The sequence below is a fragment of the Solea solea genome, chromosome 10 (genome assembly GCF_958295425.1).
Source record: "Solea solea chromosome 10, fSolSol10.1, whole genome shotgun sequence".
Classification (NCBI taxonomy): Eukaryota; Metazoa; Chordata; class Actinopteri; order Pleuronectiformes; family Soleidae; genus Solea; species Solea solea.
Window position 1 is genome coordinate 15,558,006 of NC_081143.1, and position 18,628 is coordinate 15,576,633.

Consider the following 18,628-nt stretch of genomic DNA (forward strand, 5'->3'; position numbering starts at 1 on the left):
AGTTATAGACGTCCCTCGATGTAACAGTCATTTGAGGGAAAGACAACTGACGCCTTTTCGCATGTAGAGATGATGATTTGTTAGACTCGGCAGCGTGCAAGTGTTTTTAGGACTACGACGGTTCGAGTACACTGTCATATATTGCAGAAAACTAGCCTCTTTTATCGATCTGTCTCGATTTACGACAACATTATGGAGATATTTCATCGCTTAATGCCTTACAAAATGTATCTTTCACAACAATTGACCTGACAGCATTGATTTGCTATGTGAAGCACGTCCGCTTGATCGCAGATGACTCGTTCTCCAGGCTGAATGTCAACGAACAGGAGTATCTTTTTCTATGATTCAGAGATTATTATTATGCCTTTTCAATTAAATCGCTTTCATAAGTATTTGAAAAAAAAAGAAAAGAATCTTGTTTGTGCTTTGAAGGGTCGAGGATTGGCTTTGTATAATGTGATGTGTGGTGTCATCGTATCTAAGGCCTTGTTTCACCCTAATACAACTTTTTTTTTTCTATACAACGTTGTGCAACATTTCTCAAGGCAAAACACACCCACAGGAGCCAGGTAGTGTATCACAGCGCTACCTGATCCAGCCTGGACACTTAGTCAGTACACAGAAACTGCTAATGTACTGTCAAAGGCTCTCTCACTCTCTTACACTCTCGTTTCCTCCAATGCTTTATCTCTCTCTCTCTCTCTCTCTCTCCTTCTCACTCTCTCTCTCTCTGTTAGCCGAGCTCTCCAATGACTTTGGTTTCAAATGCTGTCTATTTTTATGGGTCGAAACGTTACCCTGACAGACCCATTGTTTATCAGATCACCGTGCAACTCATCTCCCTTGTCTCTCTTGTCATTTTAGCAAAGATACTGTTTGGCCTTTACAGTGGTGGCTCTACGTCATGTGGGCGTCGCTGTATTTTCACACAGTCATGCAGTTACATCAAAGATAAAGCCAGAGCACGGAGACAAGTTTCAAATGAATGAGACAAGAGTGAAAACACACACTGACAAATGCTCTGCTGTGGTGCTTCCGTTGGTGTGTGTGTGTGTGTGTGTGTGTGTGTGTGTGTGTGTGTGTGCGTGTGTGTGCGTGTGTGCGCGTGTCCGCGAACGCAAATGCTTGGTGGAGCATTAAGCAGGTATCAGGTTGTGTTTCCATCTGCTCCAGAGAGGGCTCTGATAGTCCTATTATTTAATCTGCTGGTCATTCTAGACGCCAGGCAAGAGCCGTTTAGCCAGACATAATTGAATGCTTCAGTGTGGGAGATCACCTTGGCCGTCTATATGGACCGTGGTGCCAAGGCTCTACACTCAGAAAGTGTTAGACAAAGGAATCTACACTTTGATTTATGCAGAACTTTAGGGGGAAATGATGATTTAATACTAAAGTTGTAAGTCTGTAACAGAGCTCATATCCGAGTCCACTTTTTCAACAGTTTCTGGCAACAGTGAGACCCACAGACAAGATGAATTAATTTTTTTTGTTGCAATAAATAACTGGGTATGTCCTCCTGTCTTTTATGACTTATAACTGTTCCACTGCAGAGACGATTACAGCAAAGAAAACATGTCAACGGTAGGACACAGTACCGCGTAATGTCCAAATACCGGACATTTTAATTTCTCAAAACACACATTTTTAATCGTTATTCATATGAGATGTACTTGGAGACAATTTGCCATGGTCATAGAATATGGAACATTATAATTTATATTTCAAATAAAAAAATCGAGGTTTTCTGTTTTCAACCTGATAAAGTGAAAAACTCTGTACTGTCACCTGTACTGAAAAATGTATGCAATGCCATGTTTTCTTTTGAACTAAGTTAATGTATTCAGTAATATGTTTTCTTTCATTTTGATGAATAATAATACTAATACTAATAATACATTTATTTCTATAGCACTTACCATCAAAGTGCTTTACAGAAAAGAATAAATGTAAAATGCAGAAGATTAAAAATAGATAAGAATACAATAGAAATATACACAGCGCTGATAAAAAAATGACAGACACACTAAAACTAAAAACAGGAAAATATCAAGAAAGGATAAAACAAACCACTTAAGACTGATAAGCCAAAGTGAACAAGTGCATTGTACATACGCAGCATTGTTTTGTTTTGTATTTAAGTACTCTGCTTGGTGGCAAAAAAAAAACCATTATCTCCATGCAAACCAAGGTTTTTAATGCTTATTATTTTTTTAAAACTAAACAAGGGATTTGGAATTCACACACAATGACAATGCATTTTTAGTTTTTCCTTTGAAAAAACCGTCCAGGCTACAACGTATTATGAAATAAACATCAGCTGAACAGTTGCAGATTTATTTTGCAGTGAGCTATGACCCAGATTTGGGAAAAACCCGTACAAGTGAAATAATGTTCCACAGTTTTTCTAGAATATTTCCCACCCACGTCACTACAATGTTTCACTTGAGTGAATACAACCTCCCCAGTCTGTCCTCACATGGTCAAAGGTCATATGACCATCTGTCATCATTTGAGCCTGTCCTTCTTTTTCATCCATCCTGCCTTAGACTTCCTGAAAAGGCTGTCACATCACAGCTTCCCGTTATGTACTAACTCTGGCACTCTGTGTCATTGTTTTCATGGTAATATAAAAACTGTACTAACTGTCAGTATTTTACACACATTTCACTATTTATAATACAGTGTGAATGAGGAAGAGTATGAAAGAGTTACAAGGCAAGCAGTAGTTTCATTATAGAGCTAAAGAGAACATAACTAAAAAAGTAAGAACGAAAACGGGGCACTTACTGTAAGGGACACACTCATATTGGACTTCCAGGTATTTGTATGTGCCTGGGCAGGGGTCAGGGAAGACATCTGGCCCGGCCACCACTGCACACTGTGTGCGATTGTTGCATCTGTGAGTAGAAAAAGAGGTAGATATTTTAGCTAAGCACTTTGAAAAGCTCACAAACACAAAAAAAAACCATCATAGTGTGTGTTTAGAAGAATAGAATAGAATAGAATAGAATAGAATAGAATAGAATAGAATAGAATGGAATAGAAATAGAGCATTATTGCCACGTAGCGCACCACCATCAGTTTAACAGCCCTAACATATTATGTCCTCTGATATAATTCACGATCACTCAAGAGTGATGTGTGTTTGAGGACAGATGAATGATAAAAGAGATCAGACACTATGTCCCTTATACTAGCACACCTGTACTGAACATTACACTCACACAATTGCTGAGGTGACCTGTACACATGCGACTGAAGAGCTGTCGAGCAAGGACATTTTCCATGTGTCTGTGTGTGTGTGTGTGTGTAGTGACAACAATGACCAATGGCATTAACAGCATTCTGCCCCAGACTCCAGATAATTAATTCGAATTATCAGAGGAGTCCTCTCCTCTGACACACAAAGAGTAACTATTTTCTCGTTTTAGCACAGGGTATGTAAAGCACCACGCTTACACCTGTGTGTAAGTACAACGCGTCTCTGAGGGTTTGCGCTTGCAAGGATGTATATGTGCTGTCGCACACGCATTAAAATTACAGACATGACATTTATGTGTAAGGGTTTGTTTGTAAACAAAACGTGCCAAGACTGCCCCTCACAACCAAATATGAAGCCCATTTATGACCACTATAGAGGCCGCCTGGATTTAGATTTTTGGGCTGTAGAATTGTCAAAAGAAAATTCAATGCATGAGTGCTTCTGCCCCTTTTTCCAAGATAACTTTCATTTTCCATATCTGGCAGTTATTCATCCCGTGATTGGATGGTTGTTCCACGGACGTCCTGAGGGCTACTGTAATGACAAGTATATGGGCGCACAGCTCTATTTCTCTGCTTTCTGGTATCCATCCATCCGTCTTCTGCCACTTTATCCTCCACATGAGGGTCGCGCGTGGTGCTGTGCCAAGCTCAGCTGACAGAGGGCAATATCTAGATATCAAAAATGGTCTAGGAGTTACGGTAATGAGAAGTAAGCATGCCAAATCCTGTCGCCGACGACACAACATGGCTGCCACTATCAGTGGCTTCCGACAGCTACTTTGGAAAACAAAATATGAATCCTCCTACTATTTTGGTAGCACAGTAGCAGAAACACTTCATTCACCTTGTTGTGTCCAGTAACAGCCAGAACTGCACTGTCTAATCTCCCCATCCTTGCAGGGAACCAATCGATACAATAATGGTGTCCTTATTTGTTAGCCATAAAAAACCCTTACATTAAAATCATGAATTCAAGTTTCTTATTTCCACTTTAAGAAGCCTGACGTATGACTTCTCTCATCTGAGTATTTGCTTTCAATTAGTACAAATGTTCTCTCTCGCTCTTCTCCTCTCCGCGCACCTGTCAAACAGGTGACATTTATATTAAAAACATTCCGATTCCTCCATTGAGATATTTTTAATGAGCATGCCAAACCCCTCAAGTCTCTTCTGTTTCTGTATCACATTTGACAATTTGCATAATGGAATATGCATGAGTGCTAATTTCATTTTTATTCAATATTCAGCTGTAACACAGGGAGGGTACAGTAGGCGAAAGAGAGAGATACCTACTGTATCATACTGGGCGTCAGTATCTATTGCTGATCGCTGTGGCTGTGGTCAAGTGAGAGGTGACGGTGACGGTTTAAAACTAATCTCTCTTATATTCTAATAACAATACCAGACAGGCTCCTCTCCTCTTCTTCCTCGTGTTGTTTTTCTCGCCTCTGTGCTTTTTAATTTTTTGCCCTGGTGCTTTCATCATCAGTCACCTGTCATCAGTGAATGTGCATATGGATCGCGGGGCACAGAACTGACACAGCGCCACAACTGTGCTCACCACGCCCACTGAGGGGCATGAACAGCACGCGCATATTAGTGAGTGGAACAAAACAATTTAGGCTTCCACTGGTTATGATGTCATCACACTGAGACACAAAGATGAGGGATTAGAGCTTCCTGTCTCACTTTAAACTCCGAGTCCAAGCCTGTTGCCAAAGGTCCAAAGTGTAGGATTGATTATTTCCCAACACAAACTTCAAGGAGACGAAACTCTGACACTAAGAACCACAAAAGGCTTTGAAAAAAAACTTCTCATCCCCAAAAGAGGATGGGGAAATAATCTAACTGACACAAAAGGACACTATTGATTTGGTCAGTGAAAACAAATGACACTGAAAAGTCATTGTCCAAAGTCAACAACTGAAAGACATCACACGCGATAAAAAAGAAATGCAGCGTGTTTGAAGAAAGCAAAAAAGGGAGGAAACTGTGGGTTAGTGTGTGTGTATGTGTGTTTATTTCTGCTTTATGATACAGTAAAAAAACTAGGACTTTCACGGCTGAGTCATTAAACACTGAAGGTTATTGACTGGTAAAGAGGCCGTAGAGCAAAGATTTGACAATCCCTCCATATGCTATATCTCTCTGCTACCTTTGTCTATTTTTGTCTGCACTAGCCTTATTTCTTTTCTTTTTTTTCTTAAGCCCAGATAATAAACCAATTTCTTCCACAGCTTTTGTCTTCTTCCATCTAACTTCCTTTGTCTCTCATTTCCACTGTGTGGTGTTATTTCAGTCTGTTTATCTATCTTAAACCCACTTAGCTGCTGTTTCTTAAGTCACACCCAGATATATGTGGTAGGCCTCATTTTTTCTCGCACTGTCGTCTCTCCCTCCTTAATATTTTTCTCATCCCTGCCTCCCTCAGGCCATCGTCTCTAGCCTCCCTCTGTTTCTCCCACAATCCCTCCATCCCTAGTAAAGCTTATGCTGACGTCACCATTCTGTCTGAGCCAGTAGTCTGACTCAGATCCAAAAAAGACTCCCTTATGTCCCCAGAACTTCCAGTTCCTTCTCTTTTCTCTAGAAATAAATGTATTATTAGCACCTCTGAAACCTTTTACATAATTTTGAAAAAACAAAATGGTTCAACAGAGTCAAATGTCCTCAGAAAGTCAAATATGTCCTCACAAATACAGATTTGAATGAAAACTGGTGCTCGCAGCCCAGTAGAGACACACACTCACGCACCTCTGAAACCTCTTACATATTTTCAAAAACCAAAATGCTTCCACAGACTTCTTATGTGTTTTTCTCAGTGTTGGCAGAAAAGCAATTTTTTTAATTAGCATCGCCACATCAAAACAAGGCAGTGGCCTGGATACCGCCTTGTCTACTGGCTTTCTTCCCTGCAATGTGCAACTAACTCACTCACTCACTCACTCACTCACTCTCACGCCTCACACTCACGCACTCTCTCTCACACACACACACACACACACACACACACACACTCACACACTCTCTCTATTCACTGACAAAGCCGAGCGGTGGCAGGCAGGGAAAGCTTGGATGCTGCAGCGGCTGCTGCTGCTGTTGTTATATTCTCTGATGTTTTTCACTTTGTTTGGCAGACCCCCCTTCACTCTGTCTCTGTCTCTCTATCCCTCATATAAACATAACTGACTGACTGATGATTTGATGAGGCTGACGCAGGAAGGCGGCGTGTGTGCGAGCAGATGTAAAAAGGGAATAAATATTTGTGTGTTGGAGTGTGTTTGCGCGCACATCTTCCAGCATGCGTGTGTGTGTGTGTGTGTATATGTGCTTGAGTGCAGATGTGTCGAAGAACTATATAATTACAGAGCAAGTTAGAGCTGGGAACTAATCCTCATGAGTTGAAAGAGCTGTCTGAGATTGAGTGACACACAAAGCCTCGGCATCGTCTTGTGACATCAAAATTCAAATGCACTCTAACCATTCTGCATCCGGCACAATCACTGCATGAAACACACTTAACACATTAAAATGTCCTGTAATGTTGTCAAAACACACGAACACACACACATACAGACACAAAAGACTGGGCTGTGTGAAAACACTCCAGAGCAGAGCTCATACAGGATATGGAGCTTCTAGAACATCATACAGTACAGTGTAGAACGTATCAATACACATTATCATATTATAGAATGCCGCAGGGACATACAAAAACTAAATCCCTGGCATAATAATCAATAGCAACTTTGATGCTCATAATATCAAACTGCAACTACAACGATGTGTATGTATGTCATGAATAAAAAAACAAGCTATTTCATTTATATAGCAACGAAAAGGTTCTCGGAGACGGAAATCAAAAAACACACAAACAAAACGACAGACCAGTTGAAACCAATCACGATATAAAACAGAAAACAGTCATTTAAAAACAATAAAGAGCAGTAACAACGTAGATTGAACCCACATTTAAAAGGGTGTGTGTTTTGAGGGTGGTTTTAAAAAGGGATACTGAGGGAGAAATTCTGAGTTGTTGGAGGGAGGGAGGGCGTAGTAAGTGTATCACATGTAAAACTGATTCTTTAAAACAATATATAATAATAATTCCATTACATTCATACATTACAGTTATCTAGGGTTCCTGTTTCTGAGCCATTAGAAACGGAAACTTTCACCATGTCAACAAACTTAACAACGATTTTGTTAGACAAATAGTTAAAGTTCCCATAAGAATTTACAGTGGTGGGTTTTTATATCACTGAAGGTCGGTTTCATGCTAAAGTCTATTTTGTGAGCTTTCACATAGAGATTGCCTGAAATGGTGTTCATTAAAGGTAGCTAAAGATTAAATGAATACTGAGTTAGTTTTATTATTTGTAATGTCACTTCCTGGTTTTCCTTCTTTGTTTGCCTGTTCCTGCACCACTTCCTGTGTGCTGCTGGCTGGGCATGGTTTCCGGATTCCTCATGTCCTCACCAATAGTCCTAAAAAAGCTGCTGAGAAATACTTAGACCGACCTCTCTGCTTGTATTATTGTATGTCTATGAATTATTATAATATGTTGTGTCAGATTTGTCTGAAATGAGTTTATCATACTACAAACTAAACAAACATATTTTAAAGAAACCACTATTGTGATCATAATCTTTCCTCTTAACATAATGAGGAAATGTTGGGGGTTTAATTCTGTTGACATGAAGATAAAATGTCAACAAAGTGTATGAAACTTGTAGGGACAAGTCCATTACTAACCATATTCATATTTGTCTTTGGGCAGAAAAAAGTGCATCATGACCTCAGACACAACATGTTTATTTTCATTTTGTCGAAAAAACCACAATCTCTCCCCCAATCAAACCACAGACATCCCATGGGTGTGAAGCCATATTTCATTCACCTCCCCAAAAAATTGCTGTCTCTAAACTTAATCCGTGCAGCGATGACACTGCCACCACAGCATAAATGGAAAACACACTTCAGCAGACAGTCTATAAATGCAATTTCTAGGAAATGTATTCGCTGCAATGGCTCATAAATGTCCACATTTATAACACAAAAGTGGTTGTGCAAATGATTACATGGCAATTCGACGACGCGTCACATTTAAAAGACGCAGAATGGTGATGACAAAATTGTAGTGATTTTGCAGTGTCCGAACCCTTAAAAAAAATAAAGAAGACCTTTATTTTGCAAATTGAAAAGGGCAAAAATAGATATTACCTGCACTATTTTGCAACATCGTAAATTTCATCAATGCATTACTGAGTATCTTCAGGCTTCTGTTTTTACACCAGCTGTAACAGTGGTGGTTCAGAGCAGTGAGGGGAGCTCATGGTGAGCGTAGTGTCAACACTTTGGGTCTGCTTGTTCACACTACGAGGTGAGGTAACCATACTGTATGTGCTTAATCTTTGCAAACCCTGTGTTCCCTCTGTTGTTAACTGTTATCTAATGTTCCTGCTGCTTGACAAAAAATTTAACTGACTGTGTGTGCGGCTTCGACAGATGGAGCTATTTTCACAAACAATCACATCATTTGACAAGAATCTTTGCGAGATAATGCCACTATAAATGACATCAATTGTCCAAGTCTATTAAAACTGAATTGCTCAAGCACAGTAAAAGAAAATAAAAAAAAATAATGTCTTCCTTCGTCAGACATTATTTCACTTGGAAATGAAATTGAAATGCCCATACTGGGGGGGCAAAATTAAGCAGATATAGTTTAGCAGTTGGAAAACATAACATAACAAAAGGTAGCAGGAAAGATGCATTTCAACAGGGCTCTTTATGTCCTGAGGGAGTTCAGGAAACCCATTTGACAGCAGAGCATAGTTACTGTATCTACACAGGATACAGGATAAAAAGCTGTTAGTCTGGCCATACACTCTCCCTGTCTATCACTCTCTCTCTCTTTCACTCTGACACACAAACACACACACCACCATGACATATGAGATTCTCCCACTACTGGCCTTGTTTCAGCTTTATTAGCTCCCTGATGTCATTATACACACATATATAGTGGGCTGTTTGGAGATGGACAAATGGAGTGATGGGAACGGATGTTGAACGGGGGAATGAAACGTGTGGAGGGAGGGAACATGAGGAGGGATTCAGAGGAAATGGGATGAAGTAAGTAAAAATGAAGAGTGATGCAGGGATTGCAACTGACAAAAGTAGGGGGGGGGGCGAGATGGAAGTAGTGTGTGTTTGTGTGTATTCTTGTGTGAGACTTTGTGAGACTAATCTGTGTCTGTGTCAACCATGGGGTATAGTGAAGCAGACACATCGCCTCCTGTGCCAGCAGCACCATACCACACATGGAATAAAAAAAGTGACAGATCTGTTTCTTTCTTTTTCGCCCCCACACACACACAAACACCAATATACATCTCGGTGCTAGCTGCATGTCTGTCAGTTCTCGCACAGCCTGTTAGACAGGCCACAGGTGAAATAATGTTGTTTTCCCGACTGGGAAAAAGCTTTGAAATGTGTTGCATTATTAATATTTGGCTACAGGATGTCACTCTCGTCCCATTTTTAGAAGTAAGAATATCATATGTAGATGCTGTGGGTCCAACATATAGCTTCTGTCAAAGAAATTGTATACCCTGACATTCTCATGCAAACACTATATGACCTGATGACCTGTAGGAAAGGAAATGACAGATAACTGACGACTTACAGCCAAGTCAATAGAATGCTACACTTGCACTGACACATCGTGGTGAAGAGAACAAGTGTCTGTATGCAAATTGAAAACAGTGTGTCACTGTTCTGCACCCTGTATAATGACTGTGACATTGTCAGGACAATATATAAAATAGGTGTGAACATGTAAGCATGTGTGAAGAAAACTTGCAGCAAAAATTACAGCAAAAAGAGTGATGTAATGTCCCCACAGTGGCACAGCGCCTAGCATTGTTGCCTCACAGCAAGAAGGTCAGTGGTTCAAATCCTGGTTCGAATGATAGCCTGTCTGTGAGGAGTCTGCATGTTCTCCCCTGTGTGTGCATGGGTTCTCTCCAGATACACCGGCTTCCTCAGAGTTAAAAAAACATGCAGTTTTACTTGGACACTCTAAATTGACCGTAGGTGTGAGTATGAGAGTCACTGGCTGGTCGCCAGTCCATCGCAGGGCCGAAAAAAAATTGCTGTTTTAATTTAATTTAATTTAATTTAATTTAATTTAATTTAATTTAATTTAATTTAATTTAATTTAATTTAATTTAATTTAATTTAAAGGTTTGTTGTTGTTGATCATATTTAAAACATTATTCTCTACAGGAGATTTTGGCATAATTCACTTTTTTTTTCTTCTTTTTTTTTTAAATAATCTCTCTGCTCAATAATAATGTATTATGTACTTTCTTGTGCAATGCAGATTAAATAATGCACAGAAAACATTGTATGCCCTCTATATTGCAGGCAGGCTGACAGCCAACTAGCTACAGTTTCTCCGCCATCTCTCCTCTCCTCTTCCACTGGTAACCATGGCAACTTCTACGTCGTCCGATTCCAGGACACAGTTGGGGAGTCTTCCTCCTGAATCCACCTAGCAACATTCCTCTGCTGGTATCACCGTGCTTTTCACTACCTCACATTTGCGTGTCCTCTTCTCTATGTGACACCTCTTTCTCCACAATTTAAGCACAGACCACCTGCTGGCACAAAATGCAAATCCCCCTAAATGCTAAGAGACGAGCAGCATTTCAGACAGCTGGGCCGTCTCTCCTGGTTGGTGAAAAGCAGAGGAGCGTGTAAGACACCATCACCATCACCATCAAAATGATCAAGCCACACCAAAAACAAAGTTGTCTCTTGGAGGATTTAGTCAGACTGGGTGCTGTATGTGCATGTGCAGGAGAAAAGGGGCAGTTCCTTATGTCCTGGTCTGGTTGTGCACTTCAGTGTCAATGTCAACGTCTCACTTCAGTCACTGCCTACATGCCAGTGTGTGTGTGTGAGGCAATGACTCACATGTTTGTCTCCGATATGTGTCAGACTTGGTGTCTGTGTGTGGGAGACAGAGAGAGAGAGAAAGAGGGAGAGAGAGAGAGAGAGAGAGAATGAAATCGAGGGGGTGTGTGGCGTCTAGACCATTCTCATTCTCTCACCATTCTCAGGCAGCCACATAGCTTAGGTGCTCAGTGAAGCATGATAACTAAAGGTTAGCAGAGCTGTCGAGGCAAGAGAAACGGGTCAGACAGAGGAGACTTTGACAAGTGGAAATCCAGAGGTTTTTGAGGAACAACAGTTGTCACTCAGGGTGAAGTTATTTTTTATATTGGTGTGTGAGTGTGCCGGTGGAGGGGAACAGGCTTAAAGACAGAGATATATGAGGTGACGAACCTTTGAGCTCACTGTCGCTGGATCTATTTTGAGGGAAGACTATATGTAATGTCCCATTTTTAATTGTCTTCCCTTCTGTGTTCTCCCTGAATATATGCACCTATCTGCATCAGCCTCTGTGTGTACATATGCATGCATGACATGCATGTGTGTAGGCCCTAATTACTGCGCTGAGCAGCGGTGACAGTTGGGCCCCTAGGGTGCCTCAGGGCATCTCCTGTAACCATGGTGACTATAAGGGTGGCAGCACACACTTGCACATGCGCATAGACGCCCGTACACATATTAAGTAGGACATTTCCAGATATAACCTCATTCAGTGGGAAGCCAAATATTGGAGGGAGAAGACAAAATAACAGATACAAAACCGCAACACTAAGTGGTGGATTTATTAACGAGATATAATTGCTGATATCCTGTTGAGTCCGCCGCCACGAGACACACCCTAAAGCACAGGACTGTAAAACTACTTCAAAATCTTGTAATTTATGATGCATCATGGGCATCGTGGGTAAAAACAATAATAGTAACTGGCAATATTTTTTCACAGAAATATACCTTACAATATACAGTGGGATCTGTGTTCTGGCTGTAGATGAGGTGTTTTACACTTAAATGCATTCAAGTGAAACTCCAGGAAGCAGTTTTAAGACCTAATGGTGCAGACACACAGAGGAGAGGAGAGGAGCTGAACGTGAGCTGAACGTTCGTCTGTCAGGTTTGCGTGTCGTCAGATGAAGTTTTTTGGGGGGAAAACATTTCAGCATTAAACCAAAAGTTTCACAGCGTTAGTTTACCTCATTATGCTAATTTCTCCGTTAACGAGCTCCGGAGGAAATGTGATCTGTAACGTCTGCGCTAATACAGACAGACGGAGCAGGCGTGAAGCCACTGTGCCCGCTCTCAGCTCTGTGTAATATATTTAATTTTTATGAGTGACCTTATCATGATCATTATCATTATTATTATTACTATTATTACTCTTCATTTTAATCAGCCATAAGTCAAGTTTTATACAGAGTTTGGTTTCAGTCCGCTATCTTTAACCCGCTCAAGTGATGCTAACGCTAACGTGACATACAACATCAAAGAAAGCTAATATTATTTACATGTCACATTCAGACATAATACGTAACAGACACATTCTTTTCTCTGTGTATGTATACAACTGTATTTTTCAAAATGTTGGTCTTGTGGTACACAAATAATTCACTACGAACCGGTTTACCGACCAGCACTAACTGCATTAAGGTCAAATTCATAAGAGTAGCTGAATTATGTTAATTAAATGAATCCACTGACTCTAATAAGGCAAGCTTTTAACTTCTTCCTTCTGATAGAGGATATCTTCTGTAATGTAATAATGTTGTTATATGTGTGATTTGGAATAATCGCACTGCTTATTTATGGAAGCTTAGTTTGGTTATGTTTGTTAGCCTGGCTGCCTTTTACATCTTAACGGTGTGTAAAATAGTCGTCTTTAGCAATGGCATAACCAAAATGATGAAATAAAAGCCTTGTCATTGTTGTGCTTTTGGATTCAAGACAGCATTTTGTTTTTGCTGCCAACTGCAACTAGGTAAGTAGTGAAAAAAAATTTTTTTTTACAAAATAGGGATTTTGCCAGTCTTCATATCTATTTATTAGTAACTTCACATTCTTGTGACTAGAAATCCACGATACCCAAACACTGATGAGTACAAAAGGTGATGCTGTAGCCCAAATCCCAAGCATGTCTGACCATAACAAGAACTGTTTCCCTGCCCCTCTCTACTTTTGCATGTCAGTTGGTATGGTGTAATTCTCCTTCTCCTTCGACAACACTGTGTGTGCTAAAATTGACCAGAGCCTGAAACGGATGACAGGTTATCATGTGCTGGCACTTGAGTGTGCTGCTCAGTATGGACAGCATGACTGACTAATACGGGCACTGAGCGGAAGCAGAAAGCACCTCTGGGTGTGTTTTTGGGTGCTTCTACATTCAGTGTGGCTCAAGCATCAGTCACTGTGAAGAACCACTTCCTGGTTTAACTTGAGTGGACACCACAACTAAAACTAGCCATGTTTTAAGGTTTTGCAGTTAGCAGCTTATGTGATTTTGTGTTTTCAGGTGCTGCAACTCACGGCTCCGGATCCACTAAGCTGATGGATCGCCGTCTATTCTCTTCTCAGATTTGAAATGGAATTTTACTAGATTCAAGTGTCAGTCATATGCAAAAGACTCCCCATGCAAAAGGTTTTTAATGTGAATAGAAGAGGTTTTTACGTAACATTTCTATGTTATTGTTTAAAAATGCTAAGGAAAAAGTAGTGTTTTACTATTTCAATAAAGAAAAAAATGAGGTCCTGAACTTTTATAACATTTATACTTTTTTTTCTCACAACGCTTTCTTTTATACATTAATATACACACTACAATTTTTAAATAATTGTTCAAGATAATACAATATATGGTAATAGAAAGGTGTTGTGAAATGTGTTCGGGTAGACCATTTACTCATCTCTCATCTGCATCTCTGTTATTATGTGCCTTGCCTTCTCTTGTCTTCACCCTCTGGAATTAGACTCAAATGAAGACAGCAAGGGCAGAGAGTAAGGGCAAGTAGGACTTAAAAAGTTCCTTTATGGCATAATTCATTGTTCACACAGTTGTGGGACTGCAGAACTTGGCTAGCATTGGTCTGCAAATCAAAAGCTTTTCTATAATTCAGTCAAAAGGAAAAGAACTTCAGAGGTTTCCTTTCAGTCTCAAGTGAGAATGGTTCAAAGGTGTGGGTGAACACTGTCTACCACACATGCACAGATACAAAAGCACAGAACGTGAGATGTATGCATTTACGCATGTGCACACCGAGACATACACACACTAGCGCACTCGCTTGGTGCTTTGAAGGCTGAGACTAAAAAGGCAGGCTGCCATAAGAAGTTGACCAAGCTTGAGAAGTGATGTGCAACTCTTTCAGTTTCTCTTTGACTATTGTCTGTCTGTGTATAGGTAAAAGAGTGTGTGACACCTGAGGAAGCACACATGATCATACATGCATGTGTGGGGGAAAACTATGCACGTGTGCACACAGGGCTGGTGCTTCTTTGAGTGTTTATAAGGAACATATGGATCCCGGTGGCCACTAAACGCTAAGGCTTTATAGAGGGATCATACTTTAGCCTTCAGCCATGAAGCATTTACTTGGGGAATATATAATACATATTATAAGCCCCGCCTTTCCCCTGAGCAACAGTGAATGGCAAAAACAGAAAAGGGAGCTGAAAATGACAACAAATAGTGAAGAAGGAGAAAGGGAAAATGACAGAGAGAGTGACAAAAATGTAGACATCACAAGAGGAACAGACGGGAGAATGACAACAAGTAAAGTGGTCTGTTATTTAACACTTCCAAACTTAAGGGGGAGAAGGGGAGAAGAAGAAAAGGGGAAACAACTCTTCGCCCTGGTCTTTCTTGTCAAAGTAGTTTCCCGTTGTGTTGAGCGACTTCTTCAAGAGGGATGGGAGGGAGGAGGAAAGGGAGATAAGCAATAGGCAGGAAGAAAAGAGAGAGAAAGGAAGACAGACAGGGAGGGCAAACAAGGTGACAAGGTGGGAGCGGCGGTCTAGAGGTGTCAGGGGAAAGTCTGTTTGAAGTCCAGAAGTAATTTTCCAACATGGTAGCTGTGGCAGTGCGAGCAAAACAGAGTCCCTGTGCCTGTGTGCAATGCCTACACATTCTGCAGTGTCCACACTTACAGCCTCGAGTGACTGAATGTCTGTGTGTGTGTGTGTGTGTGTGCGTGTGTATATGGGGGGGGGGGGGGGGGATTCAGAGAGTGCGCTGAAAGGTACTCAGTTCACAAAGCACTCAAGTATCAGTATGGGACAAGGAGTGCATTGAGAAGCATCTCCATAGGAGCCATCAAGTCACTTTTATGTTGGTTGATCACTGCGACTCGCAGGCATGCCACTATTTTGGCTTGCAGTGTTCTCCCTTTGCAGAAGTGAACAACCCAAATTGTCTGTTTCCCTGACATAACGCTCCCCTGTGACATTTTAATGCAGTCTCAACTACACCCTATAGCTCGCAACTGACATGGCTGCTTTATGAAAATACAATGAAAACGATCCTCATTTCAGGAAATGGAGGCAACGTGTGCCACAGTGAGCCAAATTTAGCAATTTCCTCATTAAACAACAAAACTAAACCTCAACTGGAATTAAGTTGAAATTAAGAGTGGACTGGATAGTGGCCATTTTGAAGTGGAAGCGCTTTAGTTCTATACTTGATTAGAAAAAAAAAAAAAAACAACAACAACGAGTGAATCATTTAACTGAGGCCAGTGTATCGCTAAAATAGATTAAGGCTAACTTTCATGGCCATAGCTTCGTTTCCCCTTCAACTCAGTGTATCCCAACGGGGAGATAATCTGGGAAATGCAGCGATATCAGGTCCTCTCTCGGTTGCTTGAGAAGCCTTGTGAAACCCTCTGGAGATATGAGGCTTTGATATCAAGACCAATTATGTGGTATGGCACACACACACGCACACACAAACACACACACACGTCCAAACACACACAGAGGCCTTGGAGAGAGAGGTGGAGAGGAAAACAAAGAGAGAATGTGATAGTGAGGAAACACTGGGCAGGCGGAACATGCTCTGATTTTATCAGCCAGTTGAGCTGGACTTGAAAGCCAAAGACGATACAGACATAGAGAGAATGACAGAGTGGAAACTAGACAGTCAGAAACAGACTGACCAACAGGATTGTTCTGGCAAGAAAGAAAATCACACACATTTACATTCACAACCTTACTGCAATTTGAGCAAGAGCAAACTCAACACACACCAATGAGTCGCTTGATGACATCATCACATTGACACAGACGAGGAACACAGCTGTCCAACAACAAGGTCCAATCAACTTTTACTAATGTTATTAATGAAACATGAACAGTCAGTATGTATAGTAAGAAGATATTTAACAAAATATAGGCTTTATAGGCACAACAGACAGTGATTAAGATCTCTCCCACCCGGCTCTAGTCAGGGCTTCGTCTGCAACCCCGGAGGGGTTCTTTCCCCCGATCCGATCCGCTCATCCGAAACCCTCCACCAAAGCTCAGCATCTCCGTTGTACCCACTACCAGGGCAGATGGACTCGACGGCATCGCCTCCATCCCCGGGTACACACCCCCACTGGACTCACTCGGAACCTCTAAACCCAGCATGGTGCAATGACCCAACTCTCAATTAAATCAGAGAGATTGCTTTGTGTACACAAGCGCACACAAAGAGAGAGGGAAAAAAACACACGACTTGTCGACTTGCGCCACTGACGTCCACATGCCGGCTTTTCTGTTAATGCCCCAACACACACACACATTAGACATATTGTAGCGGGGTTCTTGGCGACACCCTCCTAAATGATAAATAAATAAAATATTTACAAAGTAACAAAAAAAAGCACACAGAAAAAGTAGATGTAAATAAAAAAAAAGTAACAAATCTACTTACAGATTTACAAGAGTGTTTATGTGCTAAACAGAGTTCCTCTTTAAGTCTTAAAGCAGCCCTGAACTTAAGCAAAAACACAGCAATAATACCCTCTCTCTTTTGACTACCTTCTGCGTACCACATGCCACCAACTCTCCAACCCAACAGGCTCAAAACAGTGGCCTTATAAATGCCAAGCCCCTCCCACCGGGCGTTGCAGAAAATAATAATTAATTATTTTGAATAAAACCAGTAAGTAAGACCAGATTCAACGTCATAATGAAAAGAAAATATTAATTCTGACACTACAACCACTGGCACTACAGTAGAGCCCTTTAAAATTGCCATAAATCAACATCATTAGTCACACTTAACAAGGTGGTCACTTTCCCGCAAAGAGCCCTATGTAGTTGCCCGGAATAGCTACGCCCCTGTTTGGCCGATCTGACTCCTGCCCCGAGAGCAGCGGGGAAAACGCCAGCGTCTATGGTGAGTGTGTGTATGTGAGAGTGTGGTGGATACGTGTGTGTACCGGTGTGTAGTGCTAACGAGTGTGCACCCTCGCTGGTGCTATGGCGACTGTGGGGAATGGATTATGGTGGTACTTATGTCCGATGCAGAGAAGCAGAACAGGACTGGGAAATGTTTGAGGTGTCGCGTATGTGTGTGTGTGTGTGTGTGTGTGTGTGTGTGAGTGTGTGTGTACACCGCCCGCATGAGGATGCTCTCAGAAATCTACTGTGCGTATTTCGGTGAAGCACTTTTAAAATATCTACTTTGTGCAAGAGCAGAGTATTGGTGTTTGTGTTTGTGCACAGGCAACGTCTCATTCGCATCCTTTTGCCGCACAATCACACACACGCGCACACACACTAGCCAAAAATACACTGTATGTGATAAACAGTTGTTTCCAGTCTGAGTCACCTCCACCGAGGCTCCCTCAAGATCAAGTTTAGCCTCTGGCTCTGCTAATTGGAGCTTAAAGTCTGGTGTAGCCCCTGGCCAGTGTATGCGGCGTGCGGTACACGCTGTGTGTATCTGCATGTGTGCGTGTGTATAATTTATGGATTGCGAGGCCTGTCGGAGAGTGGCCGCACAAGCTACAGCTGCTCGAGCAAGTGGTTTGGGACTGAATCAATCCAAAGCAATCACAATCAGAGCACCAGCACATGACGGAAACAGGTGGTGTGATATATACAGCAACACAAAGAGGAGACTCCACATCATATTCACATTATGTGCCTTTTTCACAGCAGACATTTTGACATGTCAGGAAAGGCAGTGTTGAATTTTACAAAGAATAAAGTCTGAATTAATTCCATTAGATGTTACTCACGTTTGCTAATGTGTTTTTCTACAGCAACTTTTCAAAATGAAAAATGAAAAAGGCCAATAACGTGGATGAGAGACGTACATATGACAGTACATTTGAAAATGTCACGTTTATTTAGTGCAATAAATGAATAAGCTGTCTCACTGGCATTGGTAAACATTACAAAGTTTGTTATATACTTCCA

At 41.2% G+C, this 18,628-nt stretch overlaps 1 protein-coding gene across 8 annotated transcripts in view; it reads right to left on the reverse strand.

Annotated features, from left to right (window-relative positions):
• Positions 1-18,628, reverse strand: part of adgrl3.1 (adhesion G protein-coupled receptor L3.1) — a 110,426-nt gene that overhangs the window by 56,105 nt on the left and 35,693 nt on the right. For all 8 annotated transcript variants that reach the window (XM_058640076.1, XM_058640072.1, XM_058640074.1 and 5 more), the window contains exon 5: positions 2,791-2,900. In XM_058640076.1, coding sequence (XP_058496059.1) covers positions 2,791-2,900 — 110 coding nt within the window. The remainder of the gene's footprint in view (positions 1-2,790; positions 2,901-18,628) is intronic.